Below are 27651 nucleotides of genomic sequence, written 5' to 3'. Positions count from 1 at the left end.
GTTAAAACGGCCCAACATTGGGCCAGTACCGTTTGCCGTTGTGCCAGTACTGGCCGCCAGTACTGTGCCAGTACAGATTTGACACAGGAGTGTAACGCCAATAACGGACGGACCAGTACTGGGCATATAACTGGACCAGTACTGGGCATATAACTGGACCAGTATTGGAATAGTATCGTTTGCCGTTGTGTCAGTACTGGCCGCCAGTACTGTGCCAGTACAGATTCGACACAGGAGTGTAACGCCATGCCAGTACTGGCATGTTAATCGCCAGTACTGGTTCAATACTGGCAATAACGGACGGACCAGTACTGGGCATATAACTGGACCAGTATTGGGATAGTATTGTTTGCCGTTGTGTCAGTACTGGCCGCCAGTACTGTGCCAGTACAGATTCGACACAGGAGTGTAATGCCATGCCAGTACTGGTATGTTAATCGCCAGTACTGGTTCAATACTGGCAATAACGGACGGACCAGTACTGGGCATATAACTGGACCAGTATTGTATTTGTTAATAAATAGTATCTAATCTGTAACTGACACAATGAGTTTTCTGGAACATATATATATATATATATATATATATATATATACACATATGTTCCAGAAAACTCATTGTGTCAGTTACAGGTTAGATACTATTTATTAACAATTACAATACTGGTCCAGTTATATGTATGTATGTATGTATGTATGTATTATATATATATATATATATATATATATATATACTGTCACGACTTTTTGCACTCCCGGACCGCTCCGGGACGTGTGCCGGATCAAAAGGACTTAGGAGAGCGGGATGGTTGGCCTCTCCAGTGATTTCCTCGCACCTCCGATACTCCACGAAATGTTCCGAATGTTGGGCGCCAGACGCGTACATTCGCGTCCACGAAATCGCGAAAACCTAAACGAGACGCAAAACGAAGTGTGGAGGTGCGTGGAATCGGCTAGCTTGACCTGATCACGGGCGGGGTTAATGAAGGGCAGCGCGATCTTCGGCGGGGTGACACGTTAATTTCATACTCAGTCAGATAACAAAGAAAATAACATTTATTGAGTACTGGTTGTCGAGAAAATAACAACTTTTATCCATCCGGCTTCGATCAAACACAAAATAAAGCCAATAACAAATCAAGAATAGCCGGTGGCGGGATGCCTGGATTTATTCCACAGAAACAATCTTTAACGCGGCTATTAAACATACGCGAAGCAAAGCTTATTGTAGGCGCACGGAAGGCGCAGTTCTCAAACACTTAAGAGTAATAATACTAACGCGAGATACGAAAGTAACGAAAAATGTCGCGAAATGGTGGTGCACCACGTTCGATGCGCGTGAACACCACGCCCCTACGAGAATTCCATCGCCAGGCTATCTTAATCTACGCGAGAATTTTTTAAATGGGCGCAACACGGAGGCGTCGAGATTTGTGACAATGCAAGGAATACTATTTCTAACGCAAAATTCGAGGTCATCGCGCACAGGGCGGGACGCCATAGGGCGTAACGCAAGGAATACCGAACGCAAGGGGCTTGTGAACGAAAGTTTCTCAACGCGAGAGCAAACCCAACGTAACGACTCCATCGACACCAATGGGAGTTTGACACAATTAGCAACCCGTAATAACGAGATCCGAACACAATCGATACGCTAACACCCGACGCGAAAACACAAGAATTTTCCGACGCGAAGAAACGGTAACACAATTTACGAAGTACCGGCCCGTATGCTGCCGTACATCAAGGTCGCGAGGACGACGCAATATACTTGCGATATCGAACTCATTAACGCGCCTATCACGATCTCCAGGGATTCGCCATAACGCCTGTACCACGGTTCCGCGGCCACGATACCATCCCGAGGCCCTTCGCTCTCGTTATCGATCGCGAAATTACACTCGATCTTAACATGCGTCATCCCGAGCGAGAGCGTGCACCGGAGGGCGGTGTCGTGGCTTTACATTTCGCGATTTACGGGCAACCTCACCGGTGATACGCCTCCTCCTGGGCTCCTCGCCGTCGCCTTCCACCAACGATCCTCGATCCGCCAGATAACGATCGAAATACCCGACTCGGGGTGGCTATCGCTTATCTTAGAAAAACGTATCTCGCCGACGGACGACCAGAGAGTGAAACGCTAAACCCGCTCGATTGCGGAATCGATACGGTACCCCTTCCTGAGGGGCGCGCGAGCCAATCGGGCGCGAGCTTGCAAGCCCGCGGTGTCCCGGCGTAGTGCTGTCGATACGAGATCCTTCGGGGGCGGGCAACGGTCCCTCGGCGGCGTACAACTCCTCAAATTTTGTCCTTAGCGGCGGACGGAACTTCGCTCGTGCCGGTGTGCCTCCGGTTTGACCCTGGGGCGGTGGCCAGCCACCCCGTGGGTCGGTGTTTTGTGGAGATCATTTGCTGAAGCCGGGTTTTTACCCAGGCGTCTGGGGCCCCGCTATTGGCGGCCTCGTCCGTCGCTGCCTCACGTGCCGCACGCCTGCCGCGTTGCTCTCGCCAGCCCGTGATCTCTGCTGCTTCCGCGTTTGCCACCCCTCCTTGGTTATCGATCGTCCTTGATTTCCTTCGCCAAGTACTCTCTCGAAGATTTGCCGTGGTGTGGGTGAGGTGCCGCGCGTATTACATTGCATAAAAACAAAAGAAAGTAATCAGAATGCGGAAACGCGATTAAATACGACCCCTGGAGATCTCGCCGTTGCCTCCCTGGTCCGTCCCTGGGCGCGAAATTCCGCGTCTTGTGACGGCGGCGGGGCGCCGCGACGATGCGGCGAGCCGCAACGTCACAATACACATATACATATATTTCAGAAAACTCATGTATAATTTAAAAATTATTAGTACTCTTACACACACGCGCTAATGAGACAAGACTATTCAGATGTAACTATTTATTTTGCGTTCTGTGTAAATCGAACAATGGGTAAATCGAACCAAGAAACAAATAATACCTACAATAATGTAATACAAAGATATTAATATTTACGTCTAATTGCAAATCTTTTACATTAATACAGGCTGTGAGAGGCCAAGCTGTGGCTCTCCAAAATTATATTGGATGATAACGTACAAAGTAGTATAGTACAATGTATGATATAAAGATATTAATGAAAAAAAAAGAGAAAACGTTGAAGACACGCGGGTATTGTAAAGACAGCTTAACATACTGTTCTAAGTCTGTGTTACTGTTTTAAGTCTGTCTTTTCTGCCACCATCTCTGTCGGGAGCTCCGGAGAACCAGCGACTTGTTCTTGTTAAAATCTCTTTCTCACAAATATTTGGGAAAAGTTGTTTTAATGTATCTAATAAAAAGAATGAGTGATTTTTTAAAAAACCATATACAAATACATTTCACATGTAGTTTTATTTTTAAATTATACAAAAAAATATCCTAACAACATACATACCTTTCATTATTTTATATGTATTTGTTTCTGCAAAACTTTCCTTCTTTTTATCGCCACTTTGTCGTCCACAACCACTGTACTTTAATTGTACTGCCTTTGCCATAAGTCGAGGTAAAATTCGTTTTATTGCGTCAGATGTATTTTTACTTCCTCTTTTTATTATAGATATATAATCTTTCTGAAAAATAATATAATCACATCTTGTATAATATTGTGTAAATTGATATCTGTATTGACAAAAAATTTACGTAAGTGTAATATTAAAATGTTAATAAAAAGTACCATTATCACATTTAAGTCGTCATCTTGTAATCGATTGTCAAAGGCTATAAATGCTTCATATGAATCGAAAGATTTATCGAAACCTAATTCTTTTTGTAAATCCATTTCACTCTGCCCTGTTAACGAACGTGTTGTCATTTTAGCCTTTATCTCATCATATCTTTTTCGGACACTGTATAACATGCTATTTGTTGCTTTTTTAATTTCTTTCTTAATAATCTTTTCCATACTTTCAATTATACATTTCTTTTGCTCATGAAGCAGTATTTCCAAATTTTTTGTACCTGAATAATAATATCCATAAATTTTACTTGATATTTGATTTAGATGTAAATGTAACAAAGAAAAAAAAAAGATTTCAAGAATGTAATCATATTTCGTAAAATTATTGTTAGCTTTATGAAGGACAGAAGTATGTATAATCCCTTTATATCTATTGAAAAGAAAATAGAAAAACTTAGATAATTTTTTAAGTATCTCGTACCATTGTTATTTTTAGAAGTACTATGTACAGGAAGGTGAGAACTTTCGTTATCTGTATCCTCTTTGTTAGTGCTTGGCGTATTGGAAGTATTATCTTGCGCGTCTTAATATAGCATAAAATAATAATTATGACAATATTAATATCATACATTTGAGAAATAAATATTGAAATAAAAACCTTACAATCTCGCAATCCGGCACTATTTTAAAAGTCAAATTGTACCGGATTAATGGATTTGCCGGACTATTGCAATGTAAAGAATATTGAAGATAAATTAAATAATTGGACATTTTAATTCTTTTGAATTTACAACAAACAAAATTGAATTGGAAAAACGGCTATGTATTTTCATGAAAACATGAACAATGCGGCATCCACGGCAGTCTAACGATCACTAATGAATAGATAAACTATACGTGAGCGTTAGAATTATTTCCGTGCCTCTTGCTCTAGGAGTCGCGGAAGCCCGCGATAGTGCAGTGCTGAATTGTTGGACGACGTACCGGATTATCAAAGTGCCAGATTAGCGACATTGTACTGTATAAAGAAGTAAGAAAGGTTTATATTGTTGTTATTAAAATCTTTACATACAAATATATATTTAATTTAACGTAACCCACTCGGCATGTTATATTGCAGAAATATTGAAATGTTCAAAAATGGTGCAGAAATATTTCATTAACATTTCAATTGTAACTATGCAGTTAAAATATTTCAGAAATGTACCTGCATTATGTTTTTCATAGTATTGCATTAACAATATTTCTGAAATCTTTCAGAAAAATGTTTGCAATATTTGTAAGTTTATATAATATTGCAAAAAATGCAGAAATGTTGCAGAAACGGTCGTGAAATATTTCTGAAATATTGCTGAAAGGTGTAATATTTCAAATAGAATTTTGCAGAAATGTTTCTGAAATATTACATGCCAAGTGGGAAGTTACGCATAAGATACCAATATATACAAAAAAGATATAAATTATACCATCAAAGCTTGGAATGTCATCTAAGGCATCTTCAGTAGAATTTGGTACACTTTTTAATGAATTATAACGAGAACGTTTTTTGTGGGGTTCTTCAGATTCATTTTCAGAATCTTCCAAATCACCATATTCACTACTACTCTGAACATATAAAGTTGTTTCATAGCGTGATATTCGGCGTTCACCTTGAGCAAAGCCACCTAATGCAAATATATATTTAAAACTGTAATCCGCATGATAATATACAAATCATTCAATACTCATACTTGTGCGTACATACTTATACAGAGTGTCCCAGACCCACCTGTTAATGGCAGATTAAGGTAAACGTCCCAGTGGCCGGACACGTACCAGTGGCCGGACACATTGGAGAAAAATATTTACTATTTATTTCAACACTTAAGAATAAAAATAATAATTATTGTAAAAAAAACTAATATTTAACAATTAATTTGGAAAAAGCTATTTTTATTTTTAATTGTTCAAATAAATATTTTTCTCCAATGTGTCCGGCCACAGGTACGTGTCCGGCCACTGGAACGTTTACCTTATTTTGAAACAAATATTGGTTTTCTCTGTCTTGTTTTACGTTCACGTTTATGATTGACGTAAGAGCCTACGTTTTGTTTTCTGCCATTAGCCTTAAAAAGAATAAAGAATATTAAATAATTTATGTTTTATTACAAAAGCAACTTCAAGACTCTATAACCCCGAAACCATTGTTATTTGGACATATGTTTACAAGACATTTTTGACGTGTTTTCATGTACTAAAGCAGTTGTACCAGTTTTGGCACTGATTGTGAGTGTAGGGGACACTCTCTATATAAATAATAATAATAATGATTTAAATGCCTGCTGTTAGCAGACTTGGCTGACCGGAAAGTTAATGCGGCACTCTATTGACTAATAGCACGGCAGATGTGGAACACTCTGTACATATGATATATGTAACAGTTATATATACAGTTATATGTATACATTTACTACTAATATTAAACTTCAAATGTATATCTTTTAACAAGCAATATTATTAGGCCTGTTTGTTTTAGCTAAACTTTTTGCACGGTTCATCTTTCCTCTTTTACTTATCACGTTGGAGAGAAAAAGAGGAAAGATGAACTGTGCAAGAAGTTCAATTAAAACGAACAGGTCTATTAATTGTCACACTGATACAGATTGCAGATTGGGTTAGGTTAAGGTTAGGTTTTTTGCGGGGTGAGGGGTCCAGCCCCCACTAACCCTCTAGTGGTCGAACAACTTTTATAAAAAAATGTACTTACAAGCATACTTTATAACTTCTACTCGACTTTTTTCCCATTTTGAATTCGGATCTTGAGACTCTTCGGACCATTGTCGAATCAGTTTTGTTTGACTTTTTGGTGGATAAAGGCAAAATGTTTTCTTGCTATCTTGAACAAGCCATGAACAACCCTGCTGAAAATGACCGATTAAATCCGATTGGTTCCGTATTAAATTTGATGAAATTGAATCGGAATGAATGCGTTTTCAATCCGGTTAATCGGATGCCCGATTGGAAGTGAATCGGTTCTAATAACAAATCAATCGGAATCGTTTTTAATTCGGCATTTCCGGATTGATCTGAATCCGTCGTTATCAGTTTCAATCGTATTAATGCACATCCATTTTAATCGGGTGAATAAAGTGAGCACATGAATCGTGTTGAATCCGCATCAATCGTAAAATTTTAATACAACACCGAAATCGGATTTAATGTGATATTTCCGGATTCATCTGAATCCGACTGAATTGGTTTCAATCGTATTAATGCCAATCCATTTTAATCAGGTGAATAAAGTAACCACATGAATCGTATTGAATCCGCATCAATCGTAAAATTTTAATACAACACCGAAATCGGATTTAATGCGATATTTCCGGATTCATCTGAATCCGACTGAATCGGTTTCAATCGTATTAATCCTAATCCATTTTAATCGGGTAAATAAAATGACCACATGAATCGTATTGAATCCGCATCAATCGTGAAATTTGAATACAACACCGGAATCGGATTTAATGCGATATTTCCGGATTCATCTAAATTCTACTCAATCGATTTCAATCGTATCTGCGCTTAATCCATTTAAATTGGGTAGTGAAAGTAGCTATGTGACTCGGATTAAATCCGCTTTAATCATTAAAATTGTATATAACACATAATTTTTACGTAATAGAGTTCTTACTATATACAGGATTTCCTTTTGGTAAAGTCATGAATTCTATATTTGCAAAACTGTAAAATGTTTTTATTTAACCCTTCGAGAACACACAGGGTTAATTTGACCCTTTTTTTGCCAGAAAAATTTTTAGCCAAAAATTAAACAAAAAAATTAATTTTTTTTCGTAAAAAAACATTTTTTTTTTTTTAACAATTTGACCCTACACACACTTTGATCGTCCACTATTTTAAATTGACAAGTGCGATCAGCTTGAAAAAATTCCCAGATGTACTTGGAATATTGTTAAATTAATTGATATAAATAAAAAATGCCGTTAAAATTATTTACATAATTTAAAAAATTAAAAAAAAAATTTTTTTTTTGAATTTTTTTGAATTTTTTAAAATATGTAAATAATTCCAATGGCACTTTTTATTTATATCAATTGATTTAACAATGTTTCAAGTACATCTGGGAATTTTTTAAAGCTAATCGCACTCGTCAATTTAAAATGGTAGACGATCAAAGTGTGTGTAGGGTCAGATTGACCCAGTGTTCTCCGTGAATGAAAAAAAAGGTGTGTTTTCGAAGGGTTAAATAAATACTGCACATTGTAATAAATTTGTAGTAAAAAGAAAGGAATTATAATAAAGTAGTGAATAATCCTGTTTATATATCCGGAATTCACGGATTCTATCAATTTGAATCGGTCAGTCAATCCGTTTAAATCATTATAATTTCGTGATTTCGGGGTTCACGAAATCATAACAATTTAGACTGATTCAAACCGATAGAAAACGAGTGAAATTACATCTTTGAGTACGAATCCGTTTCAATCGTTTCCAATCGGTATAATCGTTATGAAATCATACACGCAGAAAATTTTTCTCGAAAAATGTAGAATACTCATAATAAAATTTACTAGATTTGCATCGCACCGGTAGGATATACGCGTATTCAACTGGAAATTAATATATGACAATAGAAAAGTAATAGTTTAATCAGATACATCTTGTGACCTAAAGGTAAATAAGTTTGCCATACTAATAGTCCGGGAGCCATACTAATAGCGACACAAAAGTGTCAGCGATTTGATTAGTCTTGGAACAAAGTAATTTCTCTTGTTTTAATAGTGTTGTTGATGAAATGCAGAGTCTGGCTGCGCTGTCTCGCTGGAATGGGCGTTGCGGCGCCTTTGATCTTGTCGAAAAAACACTTATGTTGGAAGAATTTGATTAGTGCTGAGCTTTTATATATTTATTGTTTTTTGTATAAAGAAATGTTTTAGAAGAGTCTGGCATGCAACTGACACTGGAAAATGAGTCTGACATCCTCCCAAAGTCGTTGTAAAAAGTCGATTTGTAGAATCATTTGATTAGAGCTGTAACTTGTCAAGATGGTAGTTTATATATATAAAATTATAAAAAAATAAGTCTGGCTATTTGTACTGGCTGGAAAATTGGTCTGGCACCCCCTTTAAAGTCGTCTGCACGAGCGCGCCGGTAGCTCGTTGCCCGCCGTATTTGTAATATTATTAACGCATTACTCATTGAAAAAGATTTTACTTGTCCAAAAGGTGAAACGTAAACGATTTCGTGCTTATTAGTAGTGGAATAATGTGTAATTAATTATGTAATAATCAGAAATAAAGTAATTTAAAAATAAAACTATATTTTAAAGTAGTCAACATTATGAAAGTATACGCTTATAAAAAATTAATTAACTTTATTTATTAAAATTATTAATTTATTCATCTGGATAATCTGTAATCAAACTTTCAATTTCTGATGAACTTTTATTTTCATCATCGGTGAGCTCGGTATTGTCGGTATCGTCATCGGATTCTTCTTCGATTTTCTTTGATTGAGTACGTTCATGATCTGAAAATGATTCAAAGTTGAATTTATTATTAAAATTACACGATTTTAATAAGCTGCGATAAAAACAAAACTTTTACGAACTAAACTAATTAACTCGTTTTATTTGCAAAAAAATAATTATTATCTTAAAATCATATTTCTAAAGTCATGATTAAAGATTTATTAACAGTATTTAAACCAAAATTCTTTATATTTTTATAAACTAAAATATTATAATATTATACAATAAATAAATAATTAGTTATTATAATAATAAGTATCTTTATTAATTTCAAATTATTTGTTGCATCATTATTATAACTTTATTACTAGTTTATTTATTCAAAATTAATTTTGCATTCATTTAAAATAAAATTAATTTATGAAATATACCTTCATTTTCTTCCTCATTCGATTCAAGTAATATATATCGCTCACGAACGGGGGCAGTTGCACTCCTTCGAACCAAGTAAACTCGTACTTTTCGTCAACTTCTTTCCAGCCATTCTCAATCGGAGACTTTGTCATATGCTGCAAATAAGCGTTTCTCCAAATGGTTGCGATGCATGACGCTCTCAAAAGTTGTTGTTTAATTCGGATTGACATGGAGGTATAGATGACGCATCAAGTACAACTTTTGAGAGCGTCACACATCGCAACCATTTGGAGAAATGCTTATTTGCAGCATATGACAAATTTGTCTCCGATTGAGAATGGCTGGAAAGAAGTTGACGAAAAGTACGAGTTTACTTGGTTCGAAGGAGTGCAACTGCCCGTTCGTGAGCGATATAGTATATTACTTGAATCGAATGAGGAAGCAAATGAAGGTATATTTCATAAATTAATTTTATTTTAAATGAATGCAAAATTAATTTTGAATAAATAAACTAGTAATAAAGTTATAATAATGATGCAACAAATGATTTGAAATTAATAAAGATACTTATTATTATAATAACTAATTATTTATTTATTGTATAATATTATAATATTTTAGTTTATAAAAATATAAAGAATTTTGGTTTAAATACTGTTAATAATTCTTTAATCATGACTTTAGAAATATGATTTTAATTAAATAATAATTATTTTTTTGCAAATAAAACGAGTTAATTAGTTTAGTTTGTAAAAGTTTTGTTTTTATCGCAGCTTATTAAAATCGTGTAATTTTAATAATAAATTCAACTTTGAATCATTTTCAGATCATGAACGTACTCAATCAAAGGAAATCGAAGAAGAATCCGATGACGATACCGACAATACCGAGCTCACCGATGATGAAAATGAAAGTTCATCAGAAATTGAAAGTTTGATTACAGATTATCCAGATTAATAAATTAATAATTTTAATAAATAAAGTTAATTGATTTTTTATAAGCGTATACTTTCATAATGTTGACTACTTTAAAATATAGTTTTATTTTTAAATTACTTTATTTCTGATTATTACATAATTAATTACACATTATTCCACTATTAATAAGCACGAAATCGTTTACGTTTCTCCTTTTGGACAAGTAAAATCTTTTTCAATGAGTAATGCGTTAATAATATTACAAATACGGCGGGCAACGAGCTACCGGTGCGTTCGTGCAGACGACTTTAAAGGGGGTGCCAGACCAATTTTCCAGCCAGTACAAGTAGCCAGACTTATTTTTTAATAATTTTATATATTTAAACTACCATCTTGACAAGTTACAGCTCTAATCAAATAATTCTACAAATCGACTTTTTATAACGACTTTGGGAGGATGTCAGACTCATTTTCCAGTGTCAGGTGCATGCCAGACTCTTCTAAAACATTTCTTTATACAAAAAACAATAAATATATAAAAGCTCAGCACTAATCAAATTCTTCCAACATAAGTGTTTTTTCGACAAGATCAAAGGCACCGCAACGCCCATTCCAGCGAGACAGCGCAGCCAGACTCTGTATTTCATCAACAACACTATTAGAACAAGAGAAATTACTTTGTTCCAAGACTAATCAAATCGCTGACACTTTTGTGTCGCTACCTCTCGGACTATAACAAGAAAATATGAGAAAAGTAAAAAAAGTCCTATACTAATATGTATATAGACGACGGAAGGCGCGCGGCGCGAGCGGCAACGCGGGCTCGCGCGGCGAAAGGGTTCGGTTCGCGCCCGCTACGCGGCGCATCGCCGGTATATTCTCGCGTGATTAAGATTCAACATCGACCCCTATATCTAGGGCAACTCGGCAGGGTTTCTACAGCGTTCTCAAGTTCGCTCGTGGCGGACAGCTGACCGCCACAGCCTATAACAGCAAACAGCAACTTATGTTTTTGCCATGACTGCAACAGACGTCTCGTTTTTTGTCCATCAGCCATATTTTTATTCTTTGCTCTCTAAATTTCCTATACTTTCTTGAAATCTTTTGCATATTATGACTATATTCTAGCCGTGCAAGATTAGTATGGTATTTACTTTGTTCGTGTATACTTGTATTTTCGAGAAAAATTTTCTGCGTGTAACGATTCAAACCGATAGAAACTGATTGAAATTACATCTTTGAATACCAATCCGTTTCAATCGTTTTCAATCAGTGTAATCGTTATAAAATCATAACAATTCAAATCGATAGAATCCGATTGAAATTACATCCTTGAATACCAATCCGTTTCAATCGTTTTCAGTCGGTGTAATCGTTATAAATCCGTGATTTCCGGATCAAGAATCCAGATTCATGCAGATTCAAAATTTTTAATCGGATTCAATCGGTCATTTTTAGCAGGGAAGGAACCAAATCTATGATTTTTCGTCCATCTTTCGTGTATACATCTTTGAACCATATGATGGCATGCGTATTTCCACGATCTTGACTCATTCTATACATGTAAAAATGAGAACATATATAAAGCCGAATGAAAACATAAAATGTATGTATGCGTGCATACATCATTTTCGATCCTCTACAATCCACAAAATAGACTTTATATTTAGATTACATAGAGAGGTTAAAGCCATAGTGGTGTAATTTTTTTGACCATTTTTTTTCCTTTTTCTTTCAACATACCTGCATGTGTAGACTGCATTTATGAAGTCAACTCGATAGGTTAAAAAAAGTGACACACCATTATGGCTTTAACCCCTCCATTTAATCTAAATATAAAGTCTATTTTGTGGATTGTGGAGGATCGAAAATGATATATGCACGCATACATACATTTTATGTTTTCATTATACTTACATGCTATATGTCGATATGACAAGATATGACAATGATATGACAGATGTAAACAAGAAACTATGGTAATCGATAGTCGCGTAAAACAACAAAATGCATGTCTTTTAAATTTTGTACATCGCACATCTAAGATATAAATAAAATATCTGCAAATGATAAAAAAAACCTTGTATCGCATTTCTGTATGTACAAATAATTAAATAATTTGTATATACAGAGTTTATTTAAAAATATTAATACAGAATTATACAAATACAATGTCAAGTACTGAGCGTGTACGGAAATACCGGGCGTTAAAGAGGATGCGAAATATATCGCCTGAAAGCAATAGTGGAAATACACGTATGCATATCATTTATATTACTCGTAAAGAATTATAAGAACAACATTGCAAACTAATTAAATTTCATATTTCATAGAATACAATGATGATGCACGTGCTTTTTCGATGGAACGGTCTCAATATGATGGTACATCTTCAAGTCTTATTTTAGCGTCTTTCAGTGACAATGTGAGTGATAATTTTGATGTCTCAAGGGATCTACAGAATTTGTCATTGACAAATTCACATTCAACAAATTCAAATTCAGACGTCGCAAATAATGAAGATGTTTCATCATTTTTACTTGTACAAGATTCACGCAATGAATTGTTGCATGGCGATATTAACACATGCATTGCTACATGGGCCCTTAGGAATGTTACATCGTTAACACACAAATGTATAGATGAATTATTGTTAATATTGAGAAACAAAGGCCACTCAAGTCTTCCCAAAAGTAGCAAGACATTATTAGGTACTAGTAAAGCAGAGACTAATATTCGTCCGATATTATGTAATAATGGAAGATACGGACAATACAGTTATTTTAATATTAAAGATACTTTAGAAAAAATTATATCTCCCGATATTTATACCGCAGAAGACATATCATTAATGATAAACATTGATGGTGCATCTATTCATCAAAGCTCTAAAAACCATATTTGGACTATACTAGGTTTAGTATATCATGGAGAATATGACGCTAAACTATTTCTTATAGGGCTACATTATGGTGAATCAAAACCAATTTCAGTAAACGAGTTTTTTCATGATTTTATCGACGAAGTTAATGATTTAATTACAAACGGTATAAATATCGGGAATTCTCATTATAATTTCAATATCAAAGCTTTTGTATGCGATACTCCTGCGCGTGCATATATTAAACGTTGCAAAGGACACGGAGGTTTTTTTGCGTGCGAACGCTGCGAAATAAAGGGAAAGACGATACAGGGAAAAAGAATATATAAAGGTACACATTACGCGGAACGCACGAATGAATCTTTTAGAAATAAGCGACAATTGGAACATCATTCTACCAAAGAAGCATCATTACTAAATATTATAGGATTAGATATTATTAAATCGGTTGTACTAGATCCTATGCATCTTCTTTGTTTAGGAGTTGCAAAATATTTGTTGCAAGAATTTCTTCATGGTGATCGGCATCATAGAATTGGTTTAAATAACATTACACTTTTACAAAACTTGTTGAATTCTATTTCACGTGATGTTCCAATGGAATTCCAACGAAAAAAATTTGATCTTTTAGATATTGTTAATTGGAAAGCGACTCAATTTAGATTTTTTTTATTGTATTGTAGTGGCTTATTTCTTTTCCATGTATTACCACACGATACCTATCGACATTTTATGCTTCTTTATGTGTCATGTCGTCTTTTATCAAGTGAAAAATTGGCTTTACAATGTGCGCAATATGCTAAAATTCTTTTGCGAAAGTTTGTTGAGTTAATACCAACTTACTATAGTAAAAATTTATTAACAATTACTATCCATAATTTAATTCATATTGCAGATGATGTTATAAATATGAAAGAGCCTTTATTTAAATTCTCTGCATTTCCTTTTGAAGATTTTATTGGATCCTTAAAAAAACTAATTAGAAATACACCGCACATTATTCCGCAAATAACAAAACGTCTGCATGAAATGCAAGAGGAAAACACCTCCTCAATACAATGTCATTATCCATTTTTCTACACCATAAAGAAACATACAAATATACCGATAAGATATCCTGCAGAAACAACTAATGATAAGATAATATTATCTACTATTAAAGTCAAAAATTTTACTTTTACAACCTGTCGCCCTAATAATGTCGCAATTATGAACAATGGCGATATCATATTAATTAAAAGCATTTTTGTCCGAGGTATTAATAATAGTTCTGTTACAATTAAAGGTAAACAATTACAATTTTATCGTGACGTGTTTGACTATCCTATGCCCTCACACAAGGTTGGTATAATGTACGTCCGTAAAAGAAATATCATAAAAACATATTGTGTCCAAAATATAGAAACAAAGTGCATTTACACACGATTCAATGACAAAAAAGTAATTATAACATTACTGCATTTGTAAGGTACTTTATGTAATGTGTATGTAAGTAAAATATAAAAAGCATTTAAAAGCATTTAAAAGCATTTAAAAGCATTTTAAAAGCATTTTTAAAAACATTTTTTAATACTAGTAGTATGGCATGAGAAATATATATACACGTATACTCTGTCCAACGAGAGACTGCTGTTAGGTCGAACGAAAACTCGTCCGTCTCGCGCAGGTCTCCCCCCACGGAACGTCTGTTTACGTATACGATACGCCACGCTCTGGGAACTTTACCCCCACTTTGCTCGCCTATGCGCAGAACCAACGCAGTTGGTCAAACTCTCGTTGGACAGAGTATAAAAACGATTATATATAATCATTATAAAATCTATTATTATTTACTTTGAGTTGCATATACTTCCTGCATATACGAAAAAGCCTGATATATTCGGTGACATCAGTAGCGTCGATATCGAGTTTCCCGACGACGGCGGCTCGGTCAGGCGCAGCTCCTCGAAGATCTCGATCTTCACGAACGTGGTATATATGATGTCGTTCTTGCTGTAACTAGACAGCATGTTGCAGGGCACGGTGGCGTTCAAGTAGATCGTCGCCACACCCTGGGCTCACAGCCCTGGCCCTCAGCGTTCTCTTTGGTTATTACTTTCTTTGTGGCAGCAGGAATAAATATATCACATGGTTCGTACATGAGATTTTCGCCTTCGTATGGCTTGGCCCCGGGAAAGCCAACAATAGTACCGTTTTCTATGCGGTACTCTTTCAATTCCTGAAAAACGCATAGAAATAACAATGAGTAAATATCAATATGTAAAAGAAAAAGAGTTTTATCATAAATCCTGTCGTGTAATTCGTGGAAAAAAATTAAAACAGTTTTACTGGAGACAACTGTCTTTACCTTTGGGTCAATACCCTCTGGATTACAAATGGCTCCATCGTGTTCAATCACACCTATGCATGCGGCACCCGCGCGGTGTAAATAACGCAGAGCGTGCAAACCGACATTACCGAAACCTTGGAGAATAAATGTTTTGCCTCCCCAGCCGGGCGTAGTACCTACGGATGATTATACTTTTTATTTATTCAGCGCTAACGAGCCGTTCAAAATCTTAAGATATATTATGAGATGGTACTAGATAGCAGGTATAAGCTTAAATTTTCATAATGTCAATGTAAAATTTATTTTTATAATAATGTGCCTTTTTTCTGATAAAATAATATCTCTTTTAGTGCGACTAAAGAAGATTATAATTTATGTAATTTATACAATGTTTTATTACTATGTTGTGTATTTATTTGTAATTTGTAAATAATTAATTTAATATCACACGATATATTGACAATTAAAATAACTAATCAATTTACAAACGTACCGATCATGCCCGTGTAATTTGCTTGGTTAATGAAATTGTCTATTCCGTGAAACACTCCACGTCCTGTCGCAGAAATGCGACCATGAATGCCGCCCTGATTGATGGATTTGCCAGTAACACAAGCGTGCGCGTTGATATCGAGATGGCCGATAGTTTTTGCGTAAGTATCGGCTATCCACGACATTTCCCGTTCGCCGGTGCCCATATCGGGGGCGGGAACATCAATGGTCCTGGAAAGTACAAACAAATTCTTTCTAACATAAGAAATATAAAAATGTAGAAATAGACAAGATTAATTTACAAAATCCCGATGTATTCACATCTACTCAGCGATGTCTAAAATTATCGCTTCAATCGTCACGCCTCCGTTCGCATCGTTTATGACGATGTTACATCAGAGATTGTCTTCATCGAAGCCTCGATCGAAGAGAAGAATTTTTCCCAGAGCACATTCATAGCGCTAAAGCGGGGAGCACACACTTCTGCACAACGCATAATACGTAAGCATAAGAAAACTGATTGGTCTATTTCCTTATGCACATGTGTATGGACCAATCAATTTTCTTATGCTTACGCATTATGCGTTGTGCAGAAGTGTGTGCTCCCCGCTTAAGACGTTGTCGTTCTCGAACGCAGCGTTGAATTATAAGATATATAGGCAACGGTCAACATAACGCTGCAAATATTTCGAAGCATTCCTCTTCTCATTTCTTTCAATAAAGAAAGAAGGAGAAGAAGAACGTTCCAAAGCATTTGTAGCGTCACGTTGACCGTAGCCATAATTGATGTAGTACTTACCTCAAAAATTTTGCCGGCAATTTCTAGCAAACCATCACGATATTCACTCCAATAAACTGTGTACGTGAGTGTGTGTAGAGTCACTGTGTGTGGATGTTCGCAGTATTGAACTCGGGTCCGTGGGTTTGTTAAGCCCAAAGGATTGTGCGAATCAATCCTCCCTGCGGGAATCGAAAAATCTAGGCGACCGGTCACTCGTCGTCACCAAACTCTCACGTGTTGTTCTGTTGTTATACGTGCTTCACGCAACGCCGGAAATATGAGACGCGGTAGACGCGCCACGCAGCACGCCGGGCACGCGGCTCCGTCGATAACGGAAATGGAGGGGGCACTCACACAAAAGAGCAGCCACTCAGCGCGGCGCCGAACGCACATGAACGTCCGTTCCGTCTCAATCGTTTTGATGGTCGCGTCTCATTTCTAGCGAGCCACTTGGGTCCGTATTCATAGTCTGAACTTATTTCATGATATCTTAAGATTGTACTTAAGACGGTCTTAAATATAAGATCCGACTATGAATACCGGCCTTGAAGTGCCAAACTCAAATTTCGGGAAATGGTAAAGTATCAGAATAATGTAATTATAATTGGAAGGTGGCATTGTGAGAGAAGCCTGAGAAAAATATTATGTTACAGGTAAAAAAAAGTAATAAAATTTCTAAATGGATTTATAATTTCTTTTAAATGTCGGGTCAGTGTCGGAAACTCATGGGTCAACGTCGGCGATATCATGGCAACCGGCTATCACTATTTGATCGCGGCGCGACGTCGGCCCAAGGAAGGTGAGCCGATTCTTGTCCGATGCCGACTCACGGGTCGACGTCGGCGATATCATGGCAACCGGCTATCACTACCCGATGTGGCGCGATGTCGGCCCAAGGGAGGTTAGCCGATTCGGTAATTATTCAGTTTAGGGGCCTCACCTCAAATCTCGATGTAATTATGCTCAATCGACGCGTTTTTGTACGAAACGAAAGAATCTGGCAGAAAAAAGTGTCGCTCTGCCCCGCGACGCGAGATATTAAACGTTTTTGACAGGAATCAGGTTGTGATTCCTGTCATACCGACGCCATGTAGCAACACTGAACATGCCCTGTGGCCACATGCGCATGCTCAGTGGCCGCACGCGCATGCAAAAGTGCGCGAATTTGAAACATATGTATACTTATAATGCATATTACTTATTGTTAGCTTTCAATGATGAATATATCTTACATAATATATCAAAGCACATGCATGGAGAGGTGCAGGAGGGTTTACATGCGTGAGCGCATGTGAGCAGAAGGGCTTTGCTCTTTTGCACCCCTCTCCCCATGCATGTACTTTATAATTTCGCTTTACAACTTAGCATGTACTTTAAGTTATAAAGCGAGGTCCACGCTGCCTACCGGCGGGGTGGGTGCGGGGGAGGGGGGGCCGAAAGCCCCCCTTTGCACCCCCGTGTGTGTGTGTGTGTGTGTGTGCCCTGCTTTAACGAAAATCACAACTTCTATATAAAGCAGGGCATACACCAGCATACACACGTGTGTGTGCCCTGCTTTAACAAAAATCATTAAACAGTTAAATCGTGCAGAATAACCAAGCATCTCGATTCAAGCAGTTAGGTTGTGACCGAACGATGCATAATCGGGCCACGGGGTACGCTATTTTGTCCTATTAGTCATCGGTCGCCACTCGGTTTAACCTTTATGTACCGAGAAGGTAGGTATTCGTAATGAAAATCAGCCAAAATGTAAACAATTTGTTTAAACAATTTTATTTTTTCAATCCCGCCACAACTGCTCGATAAGCATCGCCTGAGCTCTGGATACCGCTAGGTATGACCTCAATCGGCCAGCCAGGGATACCTGTTAGCCGGACAGCTGCTTGATCAGGTAATATCTCCTTAACCCGTTAACTTTTTAGATTCCCGCCACGGTTGCCTCCTCTGGGATGCTCTGCCAATCGTCTCCACTATCAACCATTCATCTACCTCAACTGTGGAACCATGATAGCCGGACAACCGCTTGATCGGCTAAGTCCCGACATTAATCTAAGTATAACGCTATTAATTCTCTCTTATTTTCAGGTTTCGTCGACAGCTGCTTCATCACCATCGCCGATGTCATGGATCAACGCTGTTCACCGATGTCCAGGATCAACGCGTCTGGGAGATAGCCGGACAACCAGGTAAGTACGAGAACTGTCCGCGTAACTATGAATAATATCAACTTTTTTTAGGTTTCCGCTACGGTTGCCTCATCAGTGGCCTCCTCCGAAGTAGCATCTGTGATGACCTTGAGATCGGTCCACGCAATCACCAAGATGGCCGGACAGCCGCTTGTTCAGGTAAGTATTCGGGTAAGTAAAGATATTTTCGTCTGGATTTTTGCAAATAACGATTGCTTTTATTGTTAACTATAGTTGCACAATGTTGGTGGTTCACAATTAACGATTGCCACATAAGATGGCGGTCGCACGTCTCGCAAAGTGCGATATCACGATTAAGGTACGCGATAACCCGTACGTCTTTCGTATCGACGTCACGTAACGCTGTTGGCGGGCGTTCCCGTTTGTTAACGAACGCTGAGGTAGTCTTAATTATCGTATTCCGTTTCGCGTTCGCGAATATTCTTCGACGATACACCGGTATAATACGCGCGAGATTGCTACCTTCGAGCGCCCACGAGAGACTGCCACGAGAAACGTTGCTCTCCCGGGCTCCCTACCTCCGGGTTTTTCCCCTTTCATGGGGTCTCGGCCGCTTTCTCCTCTCTGGAAATTTCCATGACGATGCTCGAACAATAGGTGTTTACGCGCTTCGGCACACCAGGTGTGCGCCAGATGTTCGCGATGGAAATTTCCAACGCTAGTACATTATTTGCGTCGCGCTCTTTCGACTTCCGGGTAGCAACATTTCAACTTTTACAATTATGAACTTATGACAACGCCGATCGGTGCGCAAGGTCTCTCGGAGGTCCTAGATTATGCTTCCGCGTCAACTTCCTGGAGAAGACGTCTGGATCGCGTTCAAAACGTCCGCCAATGGCGGCGACCCAGATGCCCACTCATTAGGCCCTGATTGATCGTATTCCGGCCCTACTTCCTGTAGCCGACGTCTATAACTACTAGTTGTCCGGACTGTCCGGACAACTCCCTGTTAGGACGGTCGGATTTTGATCGCGTCTCGATATTCGGGTGTACCAGGTGTCCCCGGTGACGCAATTCTAGTTTCTATTATCTGTCCGGCAAACCGGGTGTTTGCGCGGTCAGATCGCAGTCGCGATTGGTTCGGGTGTCTTCTCGACCTTCCCCGAGTGCGCATATCCAATCTCGCGCCGACCCGGCGCTCCGTTCACGGTATCTGGTCTGTCCGGCAAACCGGATGTTTGCGCGGTCAGATCTCTCTCGCGTTAGACTCGCAAGGCCCGTCGACGTTCCCCGAGCAAGCATATCGACTCTCAGATCGCTCCGACGCTCGGTTCACGATATCAAGGCTGTCCGGCAAACCGGGTGTTTGCACGGTCAGATCGCGTACGCGTTCGATCTCTGGGATCTGTTCGCACCCCTGAGCATGCATATTTCATGCCGCGGCGCTACGACGCTTCGCTTGCCAAGTTGCCCCTTGTCCGGCAAACCATGAGTTTGCGTGGGCGGATCGCGCTCGCGATAGTCTCCAGAGGTCGGTGAAGCCTCCCTCTGGTGGCATGTTAAGCCTTTAGGCGCTGCGTCGCCGCGTTCGTCATTCGGTGACGTGTCCGGCAAACTTGGGGTTCGCGCGATCGGATCGTCTTCGCGATAGTTTCCAGAGGTCGGTGAAGCCTTCCTCTGGTGGCAGTTCATGCCATTCAGCGCTATGACGCCTCCTTCATGTGCTTCGCCGGGTGTCCGGCGAACCCCATGTTTGCACGGTCGTATCGCGCTAATTTCTAGGTTATCCCTTCGTGAGGGTGTCGGGAGTCGGCATCTCGACTCTCGCTCGCCTGACGTGCGCGCTATCTGAGTCCCGCGCTGAAGATTGCGTGTGGCTCGACCAATCATCGTGCCGGTGCTTCTGTACGATCCACGCACCTATTAAATAAAAGAAAGGAAAACTGCGTCCTGGTCGGGCCAGGCACTCTGTGCCGAAAACGGAAAAGAAACTAATTGTGGATCGCTAAAAATCATAACTTATATCCTACGTGGGCCGCTGCCCAGCGACCGCTGTCGCATGTCTTAACGCCGGACGGATAGGCTAAATAACTTTATTATAGCAACAAACTATATACATTCCCGTCCTCGGAGCGTATTGCGCATCCTTAAAATTAATCAGGGGATGTCCCCCTTTCGTCAGCCGCCTCGCCTTCCTCGCTGGATGGGCTGACGAACTCCGGCTCGTTCTCGTCCGGCTGCTCCCACGTCTGGCACGGTGTGGCCGTGATTGTCATCGTGTCCGTCACGGTGACCCGGGTCAATTCGAGGCGATACGCGCTGTCGAAGGCTTCGGCAGCGCGTCTTATCGCCTCTATCTCGGAAGGAGAGCCCCATAGGCGCGCGTCTCCCGCCGATGGCATCAAACGCCGTTCAACCTGGCGACTTACGACCAGCGACGGAGTACTTCGCCGAGTCCCCACTGCTACTGGCCGTGGTCGCGGCATCGCTCGTCGCTCCGCTTGTCCGATCTGCTCCGGTGTTAGTCGCTCGATCATGACCCGCGGTTGTCCCAGGAGCTGTCCGCGCACGGTCTTAGTGCACGGTTTCAAGGTCTCACGCTGGGAGTTTCTTTAGTTTAATTATGTGTGGGAAACACACACACACACACACACACACGGGGGGGTGCGAGTAGGGGCCTTCGCCCCCCCCCTTCTCCGCACCCACCCCGCCGGTAGGCAGCGTGGACCTCGCTTTACAACTTAAAGTACATGCTAAGTTGTAAAGCAAAATTATAAAGCACATGCATGGAAGGGTGCAAGGGGGCTTACATGCGTGAGCGCACGTGAACAGGAAGGCTTTTCTCCCATGCACCCCCCCCCCCCTATGCATGTACTTTATAATTTCGCTTTACAACTTAGCATGTACTTTATGTTGTAAAGTGAGGTCCACGCTGCCTACCGGCGGGGTAGGTGCGGAAGAGGGGGGGCCGAAGGCCCCCCCCTCGCACCCCCCGTGTGTGTGTGTGTGTGTGTGTGTGTGTGTGCTTCCCCCGCATAATTAAATTAAAGAAACTCCCAGCGTGAGACCTAACTGCTTGAATCGAGATGCTTGGTTATTCTGCACGATTGATTCATTTAAAATTGGCGCAGTTTTACATGCGCGTGCGACCACTGAGCATGCGCATGTGGCCGCAGGGCACGTTCAGTGTTGCTACATGGCGTCGGTATGACAGGAATCATAACCTGATTCCTGTCAACTTTAACGTTTAATATCTCGCGTCGCGGGGCAGAGCGACACTTTTTTCTGCCAGATTCTTTTGTTTCGTACAAAAACGCGTCGACTGAGCATAATTACATCGAGATTTGAGGTGAGGCCCCTAAACTGAATAATTACCGCCGATTCTTGCCCGATGTCGACTCACGGGCCGACATTGGCGATATCACGGCAAACCGACTATCTACCCGATTAGCAGGCTCGACACTGGCACAGCATTGGGCCGATTACATGTATAATTTAATATTACAAAAAGTAAATAGTTTGTGTTTGAATTGCCGCGTTGAGGTCCCTCGCCCATGAAGCGTGATGCCATCTATGACAATTGTGAAGCGTCAACCGATTCGATACGATTTAGTAACAAGCGTGTGAACGTAGCGCGCGAAGCGGCGCAGCCGCATAGCGACCTAGCAATAAGCGATTTCCGGGTTCTTCTCGGAAGTACGTGCGTGCGAGAACAAGAGACGAGAAAAAAGAGAGCATTCGACATTATTCGTCCATCGTGGTCAGACGCGTCCGAGCTGTCCTGAGTTGTCTGCTGTATATTATAGCTATCCGAAATTCTGAGACCTGCCGCCGATATCTGCAGTGGGTGTAGGTGTGATAATTTCATGACAAGGCCAGAATTATTGAAAAGGACGACCACGGAGATAGAAGGAAGGATGAAGTTCATGAGAAGGACGGACGTCGCCATTTTCGGGGATTCGCCCATTACATGTCTTGATACGGAAGGAGGTTTTATCCGTGATCGCTTGCTGGGCTTTCACTATTCCGCCAGTCTCCCAAAAGCGGGAGAACTATTTCACGCATGTGAAAGAATGGCTATAAGGTAACTCTTGATGTTCTGGGCAACAATCATAGAGCAAAATAAGGGTACTACTTTTGTAGATATATGCGCTCTCTGATTGCAGAACATTCAGGAGATTTCCTTTTTTACATGGGATGCTGAGATATACAGTTGCCTCGCTGTTGATTGCTGGGCATCATCCCACGATATAATCCTGTGCTTTAACTACCGGGATTATTTCCTTTGAGTGCTCAAAGTAAAACGTCGCTAATATCGATTGCAACCACGCGTAACTTTTACCTTTTCTTACACGTCTTCTATGTTGTCGTGTATGAATAATTATACGGATAATTAGTCTCTCGTAAATTGTATTCGCTCCTTATTACGACATTCGATCGAATTGCTAATGATAAAACATTGTAAATATCTCTTACACATACTTAGTTTCGAATTACTTGCGTTACAATTCTGGATATATTTTCTGTATTACGAAGTTTACATAAACATAAAGTATCTCGTATTCAATTCTCGTGAATTAGATATGAGTTTATATTTCGTATTTCCGATAACTTAATCTTTGCGACTGATACATGAATTAGAATTTACTTGTGTTTATATTGCCAAATGGTTTAATGCTACTGAGTAAATTCTACTCATCACAAGAAATTTGGATAAATAGTTCAGAATAATTGTGATAATTACAAGGTGATATAGGAAATCCTGAGTTACATCTATTGTTTGAATACTTATTAAATAAGTTTCTCTTTATTTATGAATTATAAAGTAATTTGATTGAAGAACGATTAAGTATGCATTATTCCATGTTTGATATGTTTTAAATAATCATTTGGATTTATGTTGATTATATTTACATTGTGACAGATGTCTTATTAATAGTCATTTCATTTTCTTTAAGATTGCTTTATAAAGTGTTAAGGTCATACGTATTGAAAATAATATAATAAAGAACATCTGGTTTAATTCACTTGTATTCTCGAATGTTTCAATTAACTAATTAGTATTCGAAAAGACCTTGATCGACATTACATGCTTCTCTGTGAAGTGACTATTAATAACTATATCGATTTCATTTATAACTTTATGGTTATATTTCTCTGCCATATTTACTACATGTATATGTTTAAATGAATTTTCACTACATTTACGTATTGTTTAACAGCCATTGTGGCATTTGCTCATTTATATTACAAAATAAATAGAACGTTTAAAATACTTCGTAGACATTCGAACTGCCGTGTCTCTTTCTTGGACCTCGTGCTGATTACGACTTATTCAAGACGTGTACAGTTTGAGTGAACTTTAGATAACTGAGTCATTTCATCTATGTTAAAAGATTGTAATGTTATGTATTAATTGCATCGTCAAAAGTAGAGTAAAAGAACTTTTCATTTTTTCTTCAACTTCTTGCGAACACATGTAACTTTTTTATATAAAATACTATTACATGTACATTTAAAAACCATTTAATGTTTTAAATACTTTTTAATAAAAAAAACTCATAAATAGTTAAAACAATAATATGTAGTATAAAGTTAAAACAACAATATGAAGTATAAATATTATTTTAAAATAGTAACAAATTGTTTATTAAACATAAATAAATAAATAAAAAGTAATTTCACTCCACTGATATCATGAAATGGCATAAATTGGTAAATCTTGCTTGTAGGCCTATTCTGTAACTCGTTATGAAATATCGTTATATATCGTTATGTTTTCGTTGCGTAGGAGAGGTATGGTAAAAAATCTGCGCAACGATAATATAATGATAACGATAACGATATTGCATAACAAGTTACAGTATTCAGCTGCTAGGACGACGTCGGACCGTGATTGGATAATGACAGTCGGTTGTCGCGGTATTGGCCAACGTTGGCCCGTGAGTCGGCATCGAGCAAGAGTTGGCTAACCTTGCTTGGACCGATGTCGCGCCGCGATCGAATAAAATCAGTCGGTTGTCGCGGTATTGCCAACGTTGGCCCGTGAGTCGTCATTGGGCAAGAGTTGGCTAACCTTGCTTGGACCGACGTTGCGCCGCATGTTCAGAAATAGTTAAACCTTGAGACCGATGGCTAAAAGCCAGTCGACCTCATTGACGCCACTCGAAGCACTGCTGAAAAGCAAAACTTCCGCCCAGATGTCTGTAAAGAAGGACGACACTCCAGCCAGGGAGGCGACGCGAACGAAGGCCGAGAGGAAGAACACCGACCCTCGTATCCTAACGTCCACTCTTATCCCTAATTTAGATCTCGGGAGCGACAAGGAAAATATCAGCTCAGACGCGGATACAATAGTCCCGATAGATGACAGCGAGCCTGAGGCTTCAGAGGAACAGTTGATCGAGCCTAGCCAGCAGATGCCGGAGGACGACGGAGTGACAGCTGATTCCCAGCACGAGTAAGAAGGTTGGTCATATTCCTGCGAAAGAGAATACTGATTTGTTAGCCGTTTTGTCGGCTAAAAGGGATCGGGCTCCGTTCGCGATATGAAGGATGAAGGAAGGCGTTATATTGAACCACTTTAATAAATTGAGTTGCCTTACACGAGTGTCCTTATTACAAGTTCCACTTCGCGTTTCGTTTATAGATAACTCGCAGGTGACTCGACGCGACAGCTTGATGGTTTCAGACCGACTGACTGATTGTTCGATTCGGCCGTCTTACATCGGTTTCCGGTTGCTACCTCGGGATCGCCCGCGGTAGCATTAACCTCTATGGTCAGCGCTCGGCGCTGACCTTCGCGTCAGCGATATTGGTCCTCGTGGATGGACCTTGCTCTCTACGTTTCGTCGCTGGGGTCGAGTTTCTTTAACGCTTGGCAACTCGGTTGCCAAGGGCGTTGTGCGCTCACAACACCCTTCCCCCCGCGGAAAAAGAAAAACGTAGTTTTTCGTTTATTTATGCGTCTTCTTTTTCCCTGAGAGGTTACAATCTGATTTTCTTATGTGCTATTTTTACATGATTGTTTTTTTTTTTTTTTACAAAGTTTTAATGGCCCCTTCTTTTTTTTATTACATAAATGATTACGGCTATGATACTTATTACTATTACAATTGTGACCGTGGAGCCTATGGAATATATAATATTTTTATTCGTGATTATGCTGGGTTGGTTATTTTCCATCTCCTTTTGGATTTCTTCTAAACTTAAACTTATTTTCATTAATTCTGTTGGATCTTTGATTATTGGTTCCAGTTTTATTTCTTTATCAGATTCTATTTTATTATTTACCGTTATACTTTTTTCTATGATGTCTGTTATATTAAACTCTGGTAAATACATTTTTACATATTTATTGTAAACTCGATTTGTTGTCTCTAAATATATATCTGGTGTAGTTTAGTTTACAACTGTCGCGTAATGTTATTTTTCCGGTTTTCTCTATTTTTATTTTAATTTCCGGCAATTCGTTACATTGAATTACTATGTCAATTGTCTTTGGGGTGGAAAATAACCATGTCTGAGGCTCGGATACTGCAATCCAGAATGTTACATTTGATATAATGTGACGTTGCTTACGATTTTCTATATGTGTAGACGTTTTTACAAAGAGCTGTATTTCGGTCGGTGCATTCGCCGTTATAAAATAGACAGGGAGGTTCTGAGCGCAGGTGAACTTAGTATTTTCTTGTGTACATTTATTTAAATCGTTTTCCTTTAATATTACATAGTTGTGATTTTCTCGATTTATCCCTAATAGGGTGTGAGAGGGTTCTAGGAAGGTGAAAACGTTGTGGCTATTGTGTACTGGTACAGGTGTGATCTTTATTATTTCATACATTGGATACGCTATTAATGGGAACGCTAGGATAGTGTATATGTTCGAATTATCATAATACGCGTTTACATCTAGATATTTTTGGATAGAGTTCCAGTTTTCGGCTTGTATTTTAAATGGGAAGTTTAATCTTCTATCTATATGTGGAGGTCGCTTCTCTTAGTTCTACGATTATTTTTTCGGTTGGGAGTACACGCGTTAATAAAATATTGTGTTTTGCGTAAGTCAAGTAATCCGTAATGTCATTTATGTCTGTCGTGAGGTCATTTAAAATAGCGGTTAATACTAGTAGTTGTTCGTCTATTCCCTCTCGGTATATGAGCTGTTCCTCTAGTTTTCTCGTAACGTTAGCCATTAAATTTTCATTATATGAAAGTGTTTGTTCTAGTTTTTCCATATGACCTATGGTAGCATTAATGATTTTTAATTGATTTTTTGCTGCGTGCTGCAACGTTTGTTGTTGATTATTTAGTAATTGTATTTGTTCGTTTATTATTTTCGCGTCTTCAGCGTCCATAGTGCCAAATAATGTTTTACTTATTTGACCTACAGCGTCGATCAGGCCTCGTTTAATTACTGGTGATCGGTAAATGGTTCGTAGTTGCTCTAGGTTGCGTGTCGTTTTACTATTCTCTCGTTTAATGGTCTGGAGAGTGATTTGGCATGTGTTTTTGACGCTTCT

At 39.0% G+C, this 27651-nt stretch overlaps 2 protein-coding genes across 4 annotated transcripts; both read right to left on the bottom strand.

The window, feature by feature from the left end:
* Positions 1 to 1108: 1108 nt before the first annotated feature.
* Positions 1109 to 17150, bottom strand: LOC139818136 (uncharacterized). 3 transcript variants are annotated; one of them, XM_071786676.1, is made up of 10 exons: positions 17001 to 17150; positions 16203 to 16432; positions 15728 to 15885; positions 15214 to 15598; positions 6447 to 6600; positions 5167 to 5364; positions 4182 to 4283; positions 3698 to 3981; positions 3416 to 3593; positions 1109 to 3310 (listed from the first exon to the last, which is right to left on the bottom strand). In XM_071786676.1, the coding sequence occupies exons 4-10, from the start codon at positions 15223 to 15225 to the stop codon at positions 3180 to 3182; spliced, it is 1059 nt and encodes a 352-aa protein (XP_071642777.1). In that variant the 5' UTR covers positions 15226 to 15598; positions 15728 to 15885; positions 16203 to 16432; positions 17001 to 17150; the 3' UTR covers positions 1109 to 3179. The 3 variants fall into 3 exon arrangements, with proteins under 3 accessions (XP_071642777.1, XP_071642778.1, XP_071642779.1); XM_071786677.1 differs by having other exon boundaries at positions 6447 to 6597; XM_071786678.1 differs by lacking the exon at positions 4182 to 4283.
* On the bottom strand, positions 15410 to 16407 carry LOC139818313 (glutamate dehydrogenase, mitochondrial-like). The gene is made up of 3 exons (XM_071786929.1): positions 16203 to 16407; positions 15728 to 15885; positions 15410 to 15598 (listed from the first exon to the last, which is right to left on the bottom strand). Exons 1-3 carry the CDS (start codon positions 16405 to 16407, stop codon positions 15410 to 15412), a joined length of 552 nt encoding a protein of 183 aa, XP_071643030.1.
* Positions 17151 to 27651: the final 10501 nt, after the last annotated feature.

Source organism: Temnothorax longispinosus, chromosome 8 (assembly GCF_030848805.1).
Source record: "Temnothorax longispinosus isolate EJ_2023e chromosome 8, Tlon_JGU_v1, whole genome shotgun sequence".
NCBI lineage: Eukaryota > Metazoa > Arthropoda > Insecta > Hymenoptera > Formicidae > Temnothorax > Temnothorax longispinosus.
This window is presented reverse-complemented; position numbering and strand designations above follow the sequence as displayed.

Bases quoted from the DNA above. Each gene is read 5' to 3' on its own strand.
- LOC139818313 (XM_071786929.1), bottom strand. From the start codon at position 16,407: ATGGGCACCGGCGAACGGGAAATGTCGTGGATAGCCGATACTTACGCA. The intron at 15,886-16,202 runs GTACGTTTGTAA...AATCATCCGTAG, and splicing joins AAATTACACGGGCATGATCG to GTACTACGCCCGGCTGGGGA. The intron at 15,599-15,727 runs GTAAAGACAGTT...TGCGTTTTTCAG, and splicing joins CAGAGGGTATTGACCCAAAG to GAATTGAAAGAGTACCGCAT.
- LOC139818136 (XM_071786676.1), bottom strand. The intron at 3,982-4,181 runs GTACGAGATACT...ATTATTATTCAG, and splicing joins TACTTCTAAAAATAACAATG to GTACAAAAAATTTGGAAATA. The intron at 3,594-3,697 runs GTACTTTTTATT...ATTATTTTTCAG, and splicing joins ACGACTTAAATGTGATAATG to AAAGATTATATATCTATAAT.